A 17,300-nucleotide genomic window follows, 5' to 3' on the forward strand; every position below is an offset into this window, starting at 1 on the left:
TCCAGTCTGGAGTTCACAGCTGTTTTTCTTTATAATTGTTTTGTCTGTACATAAGCACTTTGACATTCATCCCCTCAGTTAAGCCAAAGTAAAGTGGCACTGAGTCTGTGAGTTTAAAGTGTGCTTGTGACTGAAACTAGACTTCCTGATGTGCTATTAGTTGGGTGGATCGTGTCCGTTCCAAACACAGAATTAGAGTTCAAAGCAACTCTGCGAACAAAAGCAGTACAGTGGAAATCCATCCCCATCTCCAGCGGCATAGATGTTTTCAGAGACTGAGCTGGAGCTGCTGATGACGTGCTGTTTTGTTGATGCCTTGGTCCAATAGTTTACATCACTAGATAGAGTCTGGCAAAGAACTAGAAAAGAAAAATACTAATGGCAGCAAAATGCCCAGAAGTATGGATAAAGGTGGTCTTCTCAAATGTTAAGTTGTTTTCAAGAATTCCTTTTTTCCATTTTTTCCATTATTAAGAGTAACATATTATTTAGTAGGCATGTGTGGCTAGGACACTGAGTCTTTGCTTAAGCTCAGACACAGCTGGCTGCTTTTAAAACCACCTCATACTTCGCTCCAAAAAGAGCTGTTTGCACTGGAGAGATGCAAGAAGAAAGTCAAGTACTTAAAAATAGCTGAAAGGTTAGGATTTATATATATATATATATTTATTTATTTATTATTTTATCAAATCCTCCTAAGTCTGATTTAGCCAACTCAAGAGAAGGCCCATACTCAGCAGTAGTTTTGTGTTTTATTCACCACAAACGTTGGTTGTTCGGCTGTTATGACTATTTTCTAACCTCCGTTTATCCTTTACTCAATTAAGCTGATGTCAGAGATTTAGGCAAAAGAAATGTTGGACCTGTTTAAATGGGACAGTCACAGAGAAGCATTTGATAGTTGTAGGTTGAACAGACAGTCATTTATAAATATGCTCATTGGTGGGGATGTGCATGGTAGCTCTAATATTCGGTCAACCATTTGAAGTTCCACTGAATACTGAAAACACTCTGAGTATTTAAAAATCCCTCATATAGACGATGAGTCCATAATCAGTGTCCAGTCGTGGGCTGGGCGTTAGGGAACTGGCCCTGTGACCGGAAGGTCGCCGGTTCAATCCCCAGGGCCGACAGTCCATGACTGAGGTGTCCTTGAGCAAGACACCTAACCCCCAACTGCTCCCCGGGCGCCATGGATAGGGCTGCCCACCGCTCCGGGCAGGTGTGCTCACTGCCCCCTAGTGTGTGTGTGTGCTCACTAGTGTGTATGTGGTGTTTCATTTCATGGATGGGTTAAATGTGGAGGAGGGATTAATAAAGTATCACTTATACTGGTTGGCTGTAGTGTTACCACTTATGTTTTAGAGGCAGCCTCTGTTACCCCTCTGACATAAAAACCTACCCATTTCCTGGGGCAGTTATTTAACACTAAAACATGATTTTAGTGTGCTAACGCTGGTTAGCAACCCGCCCTGCTTTGGTTTTGAAAGTGTTTTTCTTATATGTTTGTTTTATTGTCTGCCTTCCTGTGGAGAGCCAACATCAAAATCAGTCAGAATGCTTATCCCTAGTCAGTGATTGTGATGTCACAACTGTGATGAATCCATATATGGACTGTGTTGAGAGAGCAGTGATGGTGCTTTTTGAAACTTTAATAATCTGAGCTTTTTAAGAAAAGAATTCCACTGATTTTTCAACATTTTTGTGTAAACATGCTTCATTCTAACGTGATGAACCAGACATCTGAACAGTTTCATTCTACTAAAAGCAGCCTTATTGAAAGTTATGAATATGATTTTAGTGTATTTATTTTAAATCATGAAATTATTTATAAAGTATTTATTCATTGCAAATAATCACAATTTAGCCTTTATCATATAAAACCCAGACATGAATAGGTTCACTGGTTGTGCTGGATAGTATTTCAAATGGTTGCATTTGTGCTGTAAAGATCGTGAACCCTTGTTCTTCTCATCTCCACTATAAATTTACAGCTTCTTCATCATCAGTCATTTCACATCAAACCACTCTGAACGCTTTTGTTTGCATCTCAACTGCTGAACTATGCAGAACATCTTCATTTTCATTCCTAGAGATGAGAGTTTATGACCATTAAAGTGCCTTTTGAGCGTCAGGTGAGTCTGCAAGTCTAAGAAATAAAGGCATTTTGGGTAAATTTAGTGAAAGTGTGTTGGAAGCCTAACAGGAGTACAAGACAGTTGAAAGTACAGATGGACACAGACAGCAGCAGTGGCAGTGGTTAAGCATGGATGACAGAGAAAACCCAGCTGGTACAATTTTGAAAGCTCTGAAATCTAAAGAATCAGAAGAGTTCTTTAGTTCTTCACCTTGTACAGAAAGTTTTTATACCCTTATATATTTTCTATTCTTCTGTGTTTAATAGATGTTGAATATGTTTCCTACTGTATTGTGTTGTTGCTGCTGGATACCTAAATTTCCTTCGGGATCAATAAAGTATCTATCTATCTATCTATCTATCTATCTATCTATCTATCTATCTATCTATCTATCTAAGACTTGGTCAGGTGTAGTCTGTTCGTTCTCTTTAATAGCAGCGGGAGGTAATGGTGCAGATGGGCTGTTCACGGTGTGCTTACTTCGAATTTGATGCTTGGCCAACAAATAATATTCAAATTAGTTATGCTGAAGTCATAACATGAGATTTTAAACAAGTATTTAATACGTCTTTAAAACAAAATGCTGAAGGACTTCTGTTGACTCTGTTATCACAGTGCGCCTGTTCTAGTAAGAGTCCAGAGGTTTTGTGGAGCTGTTATGATCACTCTCAGAGTTTAATCCTTCTCCAAACACTCTTGAATGGAATGCTGAAACGCAGGGCACTCTGAGGTGAGCTCTGAAATAGTCGTGTTAATGATGCCGTATTTTTGTGACCTTGTGGGCAGCGTGTGTGTGTGCCAGGAGGAAAAATGGCTGCATGCTGTGTATATAAGCACAGTGTTGAGAGCTCCGTTACTCTACCTTCTTTCCTTTCTCCATCCACCCTGTAAATGTTTAACTACAAGGTGTTGATGTAATTTAAAATGCCTAATGCAAGTACCATGTTGGCAGCCATTGTACCACTGAAATCCTGCTGTGCTCTTAAAGGTACCAAAAGCAAAGAGCAAAGACCGCTAGAGCTGGGCCTTCAGTTCTGGCCATACACGTCTAAACTCTGCCCATAAAACAGGGAAAAACACCTCTACACTGATACAGCGAGGAAAAAAGGGAAAAGAAAGCAAATCTATAATAATGCAACCTCAAAAAATCTCTGCAATAATGCTACGTATTAAAAAAACACCTACACAACAATGCAAAACCCACCTCTAATGGCATGTTAGTGTTAAGCTAACAGTGGTGCACTTGAACATTTTGGCTGTAAGTAAAACACATTTGAGGCTTGTGAAAAACATTCTATATGTTTTATTTGAATCCTGAGGCAGATAGTGGGATGGTGTAGTGTAGTGGGTATATAGTGGTTGGTGTAGTGTAGTGGGTATATATTGGTTGGTATAGTGTAGTGGGTATATAGTGGTTGGTATAGTGTTGTGGGTATATAGTGGTTGATATAGTGTAGTGGGTATATAGTGGTTGGTGTAGTGTAGTGGGTATATATTGGTTGGTATAGTGTAGTGGGTATATAGTGGTTGGTATAGTGTAGTGAGTATATAGTGGTTGGTTAGTGTAGTGGGTATATAGTGGTTGGTATAGTGTAGTGGGTATATAGCGGTTGGTTAGTGTAGTGGGTATATAGTGGTTGGTATAGTGTAGTGGGTATATAGTGGTTGATATAGTGTAGTGGGTATATAGTGGTTGGTGTAGTGTAGTGGGTATATAGTGGTTGGTATAGTGTAGTGAGTATATAGTGGTTGGTTAGTGTAGTGGGTATATAGTGGTTGGTGTAGTGTAGTGGGTATATAGTGGTTGGTATAGTGTAGTGGGTATATAGTGGTTGGTATAGTGTAGTGTAGTGGGTATATAGTGGTTGGTATAGTGTAGTGTAGTGGGTGTATAGAGGTTGGTATAGTGTAGTGTAGTGGGTGTATAGAGGTTGGTGTAGTGTAGTGTAGTGGGTATATATTGATTGGTATAGTGTAGTGGGTATATAGTGGTTGGTGTAGTGTAGTGGGTATATATTGGTTGGTATAGTGTAGTGGGTATATAGTGGTTGGTATAGTGTAGTGGGTATATAGTGGTTGGTATAGTGTAGTGGGTATATAGTGGTTGGTTAGTGTAGTGGGTATATAGTGGTTGGTTAGTGTAGTGGGTATATAGTGGTTGATATAGTGTAGTGGGTATATAGTGGTTGGTGTAGTGTAATGGGTATATATTGGTTGGTATAGTGTAGTGGGTATATAGCGGTTGGTATAGTGTAGTGGGTATATAGTGGTTGGTATAGTGTAGTGTAGTGGGTATATAGTGGTTTGTATAGTGTACTGTAGGGGGTATATAGTGGTTGGTATAGTGTAGTGGGTGTATAGTGGTTGGTATAGTGTAGTGTAGTGGGTATATAGTGGTTGGTATAGTGTAGTGTAGGGGGTATATAGTGGTTGGTATAGTGTAGTGGGTATATAGTGGTTGGTTAGTGTAGTGGGTATATAGTGGTTGGTATAGTGTAGTGGGTATATAGTGGTTGGTTAGTGTAGTGGGTATATAGTGGTTGGTTAGTGTAGTGGGTATATAGTGGTTGGTATAGTGTAGTGGGTATATAGTGGTTGGTATAGTGTAGTGGGTATATAGTGGTTGGTATAGTGTAGTGTAGTGGGTGTATAGAGGTTGGTATAGTGTAGTGTAGTGGGTGTATAGAGGTTGGTGTAGTGTAGTGGGTATATAGTGGTTGGTATAGTGTAGTGGGTATATAGCGGTTGGTTAGTGTAGTGGGTATATAGTGGTTGGTTAGTGTAGTGGGTATATAGTGGTTGGTTAGTGTAGTGGGTATATAGTGGTTGGTATAGTGTAGTGTAGTGGGTATATAGTGGTTGGTATAGTGTAGTGGGTATATAGCGGTTGGTTAGTGTAGTGGGTATATAGTGGTTGGTTAGTGTAGTGGGTATATAGTGGTTGGTATAGTGTAGTGTAGTGGGTATATAGTGGTTGGTGTAGTGTAGTGGGTATATAGTGGTTGGTGTAGTGTAGTGGGTATATAGCGGTTGGTTAGTGTAGTGGGTATATAGTGGTTGGTGTAGTGTAGTGGGTATATAGTGGTTGGTGTAGTGTAGTGGGTATATAGTGGTTGGTGTAGTGTAGTGGGTATATAGTGGTTGGTATAGTGTAGTGGGTATATAGTGGTTGGTATAGTGTAGTGGGTATATAGTGGTTGGTTAGTGTAGTGGGTATATAGTGGTTGGTGTAGTGTAGTGGGTATATAGTGGTTGGTATAGTGTAGTGGGTATATAGTGGTTGGTGTAGTGTAGTGGGTATATAGCGGTTGGTTAGTGTAGTGGGTATATAGTGGTTGGTGTAGTGTAGTGGGTATATAGAGGTTGGTATAGTGTAGTGGGTATATAGTGGTTGGTGTAGTGTAGTGGGTATATAGTGGTTGGTGTAGTGTAGTGGGTATATAGCGGTTGGATAGTGTAGTGGGTAACACCTCTGCCTTCTACACCGCAGACGGGTTCAGTCCCCACCCGGGTAAGCACCCTACACTATACCAATAAGAATCCTTGGGCAAGACTCCTAACACCACCTTGGCTTACCTATATAAAATCACTGAAATTGTAAGTCACTCTGGATAAGAGTGTCTGCCAAATGCCATAAATGTAAATATCATTGCTGTCCAAAAAATCTTATTTATTTATTTATTTATTTATTTATTTGAGCATTTATTTCTTTATTTATTTATTTATTAGAGCACAGCAACTGTCATTGTGTTAAATGAACCAATAGAAATGCTCCAAAGTTGTACTGAATAAAATCTCTTCACATTAATTTACATTAAGGCCCTTCACTGGAGATCAGAACATGATTGGCTGCTCCCTCTGTCATTTCCCAGTGATATTGGTAGTTAATCTGAGGTGTAAAGCCTTCAGTTTAGCTGCTGAAGTCCTAGTCAATGGCAGAGCCTGCTTGGCTATGTCTACCCAAATACTATGGGAAATTAAAATGACTGGACAATTTTGCCTTGGGAGTTTCATGAATTTAACCCTTTAATTTCCCACCAAAACTTAACAATGCCTCAAAGGCATTAGTCTAATACTAGCAGAATTTAAAGACAGTAACTGTGAAGATTCTGTCCATGAGCTAAAAATTAAACATGTTCTCAGAAATCATTAAAGCCTCTGATTAGGTAAATCATTTTGCTTTGCCTTTCTCAAAACCTTCATCACGTTCTCGACATTGAGGAATTGTTTTCCACATTTTAAAGTTGTTAAGCGACAAGGTCTGAGGAAGAAAGCCAGGCACAGTATAAGCTGTACACCATCCCTGGTCAACAGATAATCTGAAGGGCAGACGACTGAAGTCGTCCAGGCTGTGTGTAAGGAAAACACTCCCCCCACTACTACTGAAAATGTGCTATCTTGTCCAGCTGCACTGAAAACCTCTCATCAAGGTTATTTATAGCTGAACAGCAATGCCTGCATCGTGGGCCACATCTGTTTAGACAGGAAGATTATTGTCCATTTACTGTTGTTGTAGTGATCTCATGAAGACCAGATCAGACCCTTGGACTCTCCTACTAATACACACTCACACATACACACGCTCCCTTTGCAGGCGGTCCAGCGGAGATAAGGACCTTAATGCTGTAATGACGTAATGGCTTTAGGCTCCTCATTGTGGTCAGTTCTAGCTCGCTCTCTTTTTTTAACAGTCAAGACTCATGTTTCCGGCAGACCACTCAAGCTTATCTTCTCTCAGGAGGCCACTAATTAATGTGGCTTCTTGAATTTATTAGTGGAATAAGTGATCATATATATATGTGTAAATATATATATATCACTTCTTTGTCTTCGATATTTGACACCACATAAACCATAGCTTCACTCTGGGGTAAGATTTGTTAATGTGTTGTTTCTTTTCATCTGAATCTCCCACTTTCTCATGGTTCTCTGTTTATTATGAGCTCAAGACATGCTCTGTCCTACATTCCGTTCCAGTGAAGTCCTGTCTGCTCTGACGTGCAGGTTATATATTAAATCAGCTACACCTCATGGAAGATTAATCATTATCTGCCACTAGGCTTGACAGTGTTTTTGATGTCAACACTTTTTTACACATGCACTGTACACTAGAGCCACTAGGGTGGTTGGTTAGTGTAGTGGGTAACACCTCTGCCTTCTATGCTGTAGACTGGGGTTCAAGCCCCACCTGGGAAAACACCCTACACTATACCAATAAGAGTCCTTGGGCAAGACTCCTAACACCGCCTTGGCCTGCCTATGTAAAATGATCAAATTGTAAGTCGCTCTGGATAAGAGCGTCAGCCAAATGCCGTAAATGTAGAGCTGAATGATTTAGAGCAAATATCGAATTGTGCCGATAACTAATTTTCTAATGTTTGATTTTCGGACTAATATTGCGATTACAATTTAAATGCCATTATTTTTTATAATTCAAGCTCCAGGCTTTTTGTCATGAAGACCAGCACAACCATTTTCTGATTGCTGGATATAGTGTCCCAGACTGGCACTGGGTTTAGTACCTGTTGATTTAATATGATGTAAAGAGTTTGGAAAATCTGAATTTATAATATACTGTATTAGTGGGGAGAGAACACCAAACTGCAAACCGGTACTCCTGCTCTGTGATAATACACTCACCTTTTAAACTCGGTTAATATGACAGTTGTTGCCTTCACTACCGAGAGTGCTGCCCACGTATGTCCTTATTTAGGCGTCCAGAGTCTCAGCAGCAATTTGCACCCAGCTAACCCAGAATCCCCTCGGAGCTTCACTTTCATTCTGAAACTCCGGACATGACAGGAAGCCTTTCTCCGGGGAGTGTGTGACACAGCACATTCCATGTCTAAACTGTTCCTCAGCAGGACGCAATTACCTAGATGAGGCCATAACACAGGAATGTGATGCTTCCACGAGCATTACACACACGCGTGTCTACACGGCCTCACATACACACCATTACTGGGGGAAACTTCTGAGAGGGCTCTGCCATACAGCCACCTCTAATACGATGTCAGTGAAAATAAAACTCAGTGACGCCTCCAAACACAAGACTTTCATCAGAAATGAACATGTGTGTTCTGTATTTTAGGGATTTCCTCCGTGTGTTGTTTTTAGCTGTAAATGTAGTCGGTCAGCCAAGACTTGTTCAATGTCTGATGCTACAAGCTCAAAGTAGCTAAAAAGAAAAGTTATATTTTATTTATTTAGATGTATTAAGTTGCATCCGGTTATTAAATGATGGGAGAGAGGAAATGAAAGTTTATAAGCTTCCATTACTTGTTAGTTACATTAGCCTTATAACTCTAAAGTGCTTGTGCACTTACATTATATTAGCCACATAGTCTACATTAGTCTATATTAGCCACATAGTCTACATTAGTCTATATTAGCCACATAGTCTACATTAGTCTATATTAGCCACATAGTCTACATTAGTCTATATTAGCCACATAGTCTACATTTGGGGTAAGAGGACGACACTAAAGACAAGGAAAGAAAACAAACCATAGAAAGAGTAGGCATGTGGGTAGGCCAGGTACAAAGGCTAGTAAATGTACTTTTGCTTTGTGTCTGTTTCTGTCCTGATCTTAGATTTATTGGGAACTTAACAATGACAGTGTCCTGGTTGTCTTATTCGCTACCTTACTGCCTCATTGTCCTCCTTTATGAAGTCATAGAAACCATCTGGCCTCCTCAGCCTGACTTAGCTGTGTTGTGTATGTGTCGATTTAAATGTCAGAACATTGCGCTCAGCAGTCGAAAAGAAAACAGCCCTGACCACCTCGCGTCCACCATCCAACAGAATGATCTAACGTTGTCATCTGCTGAATCACTTTGAGGCGGTAAATTACATGCAGGGGGTGTGCCCAGGCACCAGGCTTGGAAACGGCCGGTGTTTGAAGAGAGGGGCGTGGGCTGTGGCTTCCAGGCCTCAGGGGCTGCTGGGTAACTGTGGTTGTTATGAGTAACAAGCTGTAACTCCCTCCTTGAAGGCCAGTCAGGATAGCCTCTGTGTTGCTGCCTCTTCTCCTCCCCTCTCTCCCTCCCTTCTGTCCCCCTCGTGCTCTCTGCTCCTCCTGGCTCTTTTCCCGTCCCTGAGCCTTGTTTATGCCGCAGAACCACACACATGTGAGCGGCTGGCCCAGGCGCATGAGCCTTCCGCTGCACATGCACAGTGATGGATCAGGGCCTAATATACCCAGTTCAGCACGACTCAAAGAAGCTTTATTGGCATATTAACAACACCAGTGAGACCACAGAGACGTTTCATTACAGTGCAGTCTTTATCACTGCCTGTGAGAAAGGACTCATAAGCCTCTTCTTATGAGTTGGAGGCTTATCTCTAAAAAACGTTTTGAGGTTGTGTTAAAACTGCAGGCACAGCTGCCACATTTTCATTAGGTGATGTTAGTTAACACGCAAAGGTGTGTTTGTTCCTCCAGCTGGGCTGACAAGTTAGTCTGCTAGCTACTCTCCTATATTAGTGGAGACTAATATAGGACAGTTTTGATATTCAAGTATCCATAAAGGTTTCAGGCGCAAACCGGACACGTTTTGCCCATGTGCTGTATACAGAACTGGCAAGTGAGCCTGACCTCATTTAATGTGCCATCTATGTGGAAATCACGTGAGTGATTTTCAGATTGTTCCTCAGGGCCCCTAGGCAGGCTACACTTCCCCGCTGTACCTGTGTGTTGCAAGAGCAAAAATCCTGATTGGCGTCCCTGAGGGCTTGTTTATAAACAACTGCTCTACATAAATATACATGTAAGGGAGGATCACGCAACAAAACATGGATGCAGATATTGGAAGTGTGGATGATGACGTTGCTTATGTCCATTCTGTTTTAAAACTAGTGCAATGTTTACAATGTCTGGACTTGCTTCCCCTTGTAAAGTTTCTCTGTTTCACAGGGTTCATCAAATTATAGAGATGCGTTCTTTGAATACAATAAAGTACATGTCTTGGATATGCTTGAAATCTTTGACAGTAAAGCAGAAAATATATCTTTCTCATCTCACAGTGACCATGTGACCTTTCTTGGCCGGGCAGCCAGGTTTTTCTCTGTCAGCTCTTCTCTATGGCTAGGCTGTGGTCACTCTCTCTTCTCTTGCTCGCTCTCATTCTTTCCACCCGTGTCTCCCTCCCCACCCCTTCTCTCTCTCCTCATTTGTTTTGGTGCCCATGTCAAGTGGCGCAGCTTTTTCCCAGTTTGAACACGTCTCTAGAGGCCCGATGCAGTGCCTCCAAACCTCAGCCCCAGACACGCGCGTGACTCATACCGTTGTGGCACACACTTTACAGCCAGCCTCTTGTTGACAAGCCCTCCTGATTTAAGACTTTCCGACCGTAACATTCAGCGTTGCCGTGTCCTCGCCATGTCGTTCCCTGAAAACACCCAAACAACTCCAAGGTTCTCATCCCTGGTTTTCTTTAATAAGCCAACGAAGAGCAGGAGACAGGCTAGTTAAAGTCATCAGAGTTAGAGTCAGTTCTCTAATATTGCCTTGCAGGCTTTACAGCAAGAGTTTCTCAAGGTTTGTTTGTCACATTAATGTTATGAGTGGTGTTACAGAGTCACCTCAGCACTTCGGGTGCATTAAGTTCATCCAGTGTAGATGAAACACAGCGAGATGCACGAATAACATGCGCAACACTGCCACTGAGTGGACACCTAAATGTACTGCAGTCTCTGGTCCCTCTTGAGGCGATGGTTCAATCAAAAATTACCCCAAATGTAGCCACTCAGGCAAAACATGTTTGCTGAGTGAGGTTTACCTCTTTAGTCTATGAGGCTAATGTAGCTGACAAGTCATGGAAGCTTGGACTTCTTACATAACATTGACATAGTCATCCCATAAACACGTCATAGAAGGAAAGAGTGCTGTCACAACAGATTATGTTCAGTCATGTTACTATTTCCAGTAATTATCTTGATGATTGCCATAATGTTTGATATCATGACAGATTACAGCACATGCTGATTTTTCCTTTGTGTATTCTGATCAACCATCATGACATCAAACATAGCACCTGTCACAACAATTGACGGAATAAAGCTGAACAAAGTCAGTCATGCCAGCGTTGAAATGTTTAAGGCATGGTTATGGCAGTGTTATGTAGACCTGTGCCAGTAACAGAGTCATCTTATTTGGGTAACCGTGTAGAAAATAACCAAGCTACTAAAACTGCAAAAGCTCAGAAATGCACACCGCAGAGCTGGAGCCAGCTTCTCATTCGGTGCAGCGGGTACATCCAGGCGCCTCATGTACAACAAAGGTACAACAAAGTTTGAAGAAGAAGCTGGTGAACATCGTCACGGAATAATTTGTGGATATCTCCTTTACTACAATAAATGCAACTCATTCAGAAAACACCTTCAACTTTTGCTTGGAAATGGATTAATGAGCAGCAAATCTAAAATCAGCCACTTGAGCTGGTAGCTTGTTGAAGACATCTCGCTGGGTCATCTAATGCTGCGACCCACACTACACACTTCTGTACCTTACCTAATCCACCTATTTTTCCCACTGTGTTTTACATACTGTTTTGTGTAGTAGGTGCAGGGAAGTTTGGGAAGAACATGTAAGCTTTAATTTGTTATCACTACAGCAACAAATCAAATAAAAACAAGGCCATACACTCAATATACTTGCTTAATATGCTTTAAAAATGTATTTTACTGCCTTTGCTGGATTGGTTGTGTCTTTGTAGTTTCATTTAAAACTTAAACTAACCATTATAAGCTTATGTGGTTTCTGACACTGTATGACCGTGTCAGTCTGTTAACCATTAAAACATTACGTGTTTCGTCTCTTCAGCATCTACTCACATCGTTGAGTTGTTTTTATGGAAAAGGAACAAAGGATTGTTTCATACGTTTCCAGATCCTGGCTCATTTTATCCAGTAACTACAGTATTTATGTAGATAAAATCTTTCCTTAATGATTAAAACACTTATTTGCTTTTTGTGCTAATTCTGAAAAGACTACAGCCATTCATCTCCTGTACCAGCATGCCAAAGTTTTGGACAAGTCATTCTGAGACTAGAACTGGTTTAGAACTTGAGTCTGTGTGTGCTGTGTTGAATAAAACACTACAGACTGCCCCCTTATTCATAGTGGAAGTGTGTAATATTTGCTTGGCTTACAGCATTGAGTGCCTTTCAGACAGACTACAGTATCACAGCCAGCAGCCTCCACCTTCCACGTTCCAGACTTTGAAGAGTGCAAATCATTGAAAACTAAGTTTTTACTTTCATCCTTTTCTGGAATAAAAACAATGTTAAAGTTTCCCTCTAGTCCATATATGGAAACTAAGCTGCCAGAACAGCCTGTTTTGAAGCCATTGTGTTTGTGATGTCATGAAAAACCAGATCATTTACATATTACCACCTATTCAGCTCACATTGGTGTAGTTCCTTCCCAGTGACATGTTTGGGTTTTTTTTTTCATATCATGCAGAAACACTTTATGATTTGATAAGTATATGACCAACATTATAATTAATTACACATATACATATTAGCTTTGAAATTGTGGGACTGAATAGTGGCCAATCTTTGCTTCATATATGTAATATAACAGTCGTGGGGCAGTCGTGGGCTGGAGGTCAGGGATCCAGCCTCGTGACCGGAAGGTCGCCGGTTCGATCCACAGAGCCGACAGCACATGACTGAAGTGACCTTGAGCAAGACACCTAACCCCCAACTGCTCCCCAGGTGCTGTGGATTGGGATGCCCACCGCTCTGGGCAAGTGTGCTCACTGCCCCCTAGTGTGTGTGTGTGTGTGTGTGTGTGTGTGTGTGTGTGTGTGTGTGTGTGTGCTCACTAGTGTGTATGTGGTGTTTCACTTCACGGATGGGTTAAATGTGGAGGTGAAATTTCCCCGTTGTGGGACTAATAAGGGTCAATTAATCTTAACATGCAAGTCTGATGAATAACATGCTAATCTAAACACAGCGATGAACTTGGTCTTGGAGCATGTTTATTATAATGTTGACAGACAAAGAAAATTTCAGTGGAATTCCCCTTTAAAGTCTCCTTAAAAGCCAGTGCAGTCTAACCAGGTGTCGTCTGCAGGTGATGGACAGCTCCATGCCTCTGATTGGAGAACATGTGGAGGAAGACAGGCAGCTCATCACTGATCTGGTCCTCAATAAAATGGCCTTTGCCCTGCTTGGCATCACTTCTCCCCAGCCCTCCTCTGTTAAGGTGCCTGAGCAAATTCCCAACTCATTGCCTCATTAAACATGAGTAATAAGTGGTTTATACAGTACTGTGTAAATGTCAAGAGACCGCCTCTTGTTTGTTTAATTTCCAGTCAAAACAGTCATAATTATTCGTTTTTCAGTGTCAGAAACATGTTTAATAGAAAATTGCACAAAAGCCCCCAACACCAAGTATAAAATCAAAGCTAGGAGTATTTAATTATTTAGGATTCAGTGAGGTTCTCTTGTTCAGCGGTTGGTGAGCAGCAGAGCTGTTTATGTTATATCAGGGAAATATCTGTGTAATTACACAGGCGGCTAATGGAAATGAACCATAATTAAATGAGGATTAAATTAAGTGTTTTTATGTGCCCCCAACGTCATTTGGCCACAGTTTGGGAACCACTGCTCTAACAAAGCAGTCACTGACATTGTGTTCTCCTTCAACAGACATGAATGTTTTCACAAGCAACTATCCAAACACACTTTAGCTCCCCTGCAGATGTAAAGTTGGAGTTAAAAATGATTAAAAGATGTAGAGAAAATGGGACTCTTAACAACTGAGTGAGACCTGGTAGACCACCAAACCTGTCGCTATCAGATAAACAGTACTTAAAGCTTTCATCTTTGAGAGAGGGGAAGAAACTCAAGCTTCATTCTTGTTTCAGGGCTTAAAAAATCCTGAAAAAGAGTGTTTCTGTCCATCCTTCCACTGTGAAGGAGACTCAACACTATGAGTCTGAAAGGCTTTGTAACTGTAAAGAAGAATAAAATTCGCATCAAAAACTGACATCTGTGTCATTGATGTAAGGTTTTATGGATTGATGAGTCTAAGTTTGTAATTTGGGGTGGTTGGTTAGTGTAGTGGGTAACATCTCTGCCTTCTACGCTGTAGACTGGGGTTCAGTCCCCACCTTGGCAAACACCCTACACTATACCAATAAGAGTCCTTGGGCAAGACTCCTAACACCACCTTCGCCTACCTGTGTAACAATAATCAAATTGTAAGTCGCTCTGGATAAGAGCGTCAGCCAAATACCGTAAATGTAATTTCTTAGAAGCAGAAAATTCACCCACCTGCTAACTTTAGAGGTTTCAGATTTCTTAAAAAAAATTCTGGGCAGCAGGAGGGCTCGACAGTCAGTGGTCCTTCAGTGTCCGGCCGGACAGGTGGGCGATTGTATACTCGGAAAAAAGGCAGGGAGAGGGAATTAGTTTTACTGTCTGTTTGTACATAAACAGGGAATGTGGACATTTCCAGAGTGTGGCTAACGACTCCGGCAGATCTGACTATGACAGCTTAACTAACAGGAGAGAACCAGAAGGACACACAGACACGGCAGCACTCTGAGACAGTCTGGCCTCCCTCCGCTCCACCGTCCACAGACCTGAGTGACCGCGTGCGAGCAGCGGGACGACGGCACCAGCGTCTCAGTTTACTATAGGGGGCAGTTTAAATGGGGGCTCTTATGTTTGCATAGTACTGTACATGACAGTAATAATATACAGTGTGATTCATCCTAAACACCTCATAGAACCAATAAACTCTTTTTATCTGAAACAGACACAGCCCGCTCCACAAACAGCCCAGCCAAGACGAGCTCAAGGTGAGTCAGGAACTATCCGGCTACTGTGTGACCGGCCTCCAGGTAACAGTATTGCCTGGAAACTGTGAATGCTCACTGACATGGAATTCTGGGAAAGGGGGAGCATGTTGTAAAGAGAGTAAGTTCTCCTGGGGGAATAAAGTCATTTTCTTTTGGTGAATCTAATTTGCTGATGTGAGTCACGGTTCCATTTTAACTTAAAACAAATTTTCATTTCTTTTTCCTTATCTTCGCCAAGAACTGGCATCACTGTTAAACTCCTGATGTTTTGCTTGTTAACCCCTTAAATGGCCAGGGCCCACAGGCAGGCCCAAGGTGTTAATACTATTTCATTTATTACGTCTATAACCTAAGAGTTGCTAAGCCAGTTTGCATTGAAGTCCCTGTAGTTACTGGATAATAAACCTTAGTAGGTAATAAGCCTGAGATTTAAGGGGTTAATAGTGGTGAAGTTGTTAGACGTGTGTGTGAATGTGTTTGTGTATCTGTGGTTTATAGGAGGTCCTCGCTCGGCCTCTGGTTCTCCATCTCAGTCTGCTCATGGCTCTCCGCAGCGAGCCCGCTCAGCCACCACCTCACCCAGTCAGGCCTTCCAGCCCGGCCCTATCCCAGCCTCTGGCTCTGCAGGAGCCTCTCAGAAACAAGCACCACTGCTCAAGTGAGTCACTTTACATTCACAGAATACGTTTAATGGTACAAATCCAATTTTTTGTGAAAAAATTGTGAAATCGGATTTTAATAGGTGCTCCTGGATAAGATGTGTATCTGCTACACTGTCACTGCGGCCGTAGCGAGAACAGATCAGAATAGATTTTACGTTCTACATCACTGCACACAGATATCATCTGGGAAGCGAAATTACCGTATGTTCAGTTTCTATATCTAATATTTCTCATTTTGAGATTATATCATTGTAACTTTAACTAGACTTTATTTTTAAATAAAAAAAGTAATTAATTAGAAGTATCTCATCATATTTGCAGGCAATTTCAAGTATATTTATTACTATAATATATTTATATTATCTGCCAGTATAAAGACCATGTGTTCATAAAAACCACAGATACGTAACACTTACAAAAAGGTGAAACGTCACGGAAAACTGAATCTGTCTTGTAATGCGCACGTGTGGAAACTACGACCAGGTTTCTCTGCTTTCTAAAAACTGAAAAAATTTACTTCTTGAACTTTTATTGCCAGTGAATTTCTCAGTCATCATCTTCTGTGGGGTTAGGCTCTCCATGCACTCCCACAGAAACGACAATGGTAAATCCGTGATATTGCAGCTTTTGGGTGCCATAGAGTTCATTTATTCAGCATTTTAATTTGTTCTCTGATGTCTACATTGAACGTACGTGACTTTGGGCCGGGGCGAAAAATGTCCATATGTGGTTTTATGTTGATTTGGCCCTATAATGAAAGAACCTGTCTTCCCTTTTTTGGTGAGCTCCTTAATAATTTGTTGAGCTCTGCTCTGATTTGCTGTCAAGGCACCGCAGTAGCTCACACAGAAGCACCGTGTCAGAATAAACGCAGTGAGTAAGCCTGGTCATCAGGCTGTTTAGATGGCTATGTTAGTTACTTGGAGCCTGCTAGTAGCTAATGGAACCTATACTAGCTACTTGCTTTTGAGCTTCACAGCAACACAAAATAAAGTTGTCAGCTGGCAAAAAGTGGATAAAATCACAAAGCATGGCTGCTGCTTACAGGGTGCTGTTGGGGTTGTGATGCTAATAAAGTTGGACTGCGTCTTGCTCAGACTGTAAACGAGGCCTGCGCGATGTTGTCCAAGGTTTGAGTGAAATGTGCAGAGCAAACTAACAGCTTTGAAATAAACTTATCCAGGACCTTGTTAATTATGTGGGAGCTGAAGTTGGCTTTATATCCATCTGCTCATCTTGCAAATTTCCCATTCGACATAAATGGGGCTGCAGTTACATTTTGGGTGTCCCAAGCTGGAACATTTAAGGTGGAACAGAATATTTGATTAAAAAGCATTTCCCATTGACAGTTAGGCTCCATGGGAATGGTCTGAAAAGTGCCAACATCCCCTTCACAGCCTGAAATAGTACATCTCATACTATCCTGTACTATCTCATACTATATATATATATATATATATATTCGATGTTGTCAGAAGAAAACCTTGTATCTCCATTTTTGACATTCTCCAGTTTTTACATAATATGAAAGTATATGTTGCCCTTTACACTGTCTGTAAATTTCATGATGAATGGACTAAAGGAAATGACCCAAAATGACTTGGAAAAAATTCTGGTTCCATTGACTTACATTAAAAGTAACATAGGTTTTAACCTTCTACTGTAAAGTTACCATTTTGGA

General features: G+C 41.2%; 1 protein-coding gene across 1 annotated transcript in view; it reads left to right on the plus strand.

Annotated features, from left to right (window-relative positions):
* Window positions 1–17,300, plus strand: part of syn3 (synapsin III) — a 163,790-nt gene that overhangs the window by 140,877 nt on the left and 5,613 nt on the right. The window contains exons 11-13 of the mRNA XM_037542375.1: window positions 13,223–13,354; window positions 14,915–14,957; window positions 15,456–15,615. Coding sequence (XP_037398272.1) covers window positions 13,223–13,354; window positions 14,915–14,957; window positions 15,456–15,615 — 335 coding nt within the window. The remainder of the gene's footprint in view (window positions 1–13,222; window positions 13,355–14,914; window positions 14,958–15,455; window positions 15,616–17,300) is intronic.

The sequence above is a fragment of the Pygocentrus nattereri genome, chromosome 11, assembly GCF_015220715.1.
Source record: "Pygocentrus nattereri isolate fPygNat1 chromosome 11, fPygNat1.pri, whole genome shotgun sequence".
NCBI classification, from domain to species: Eukaryota; Metazoa; Chordata; class Actinopteri; order Characiformes; family Serrasalmidae; genus Pygocentrus; species Pygocentrus nattereri.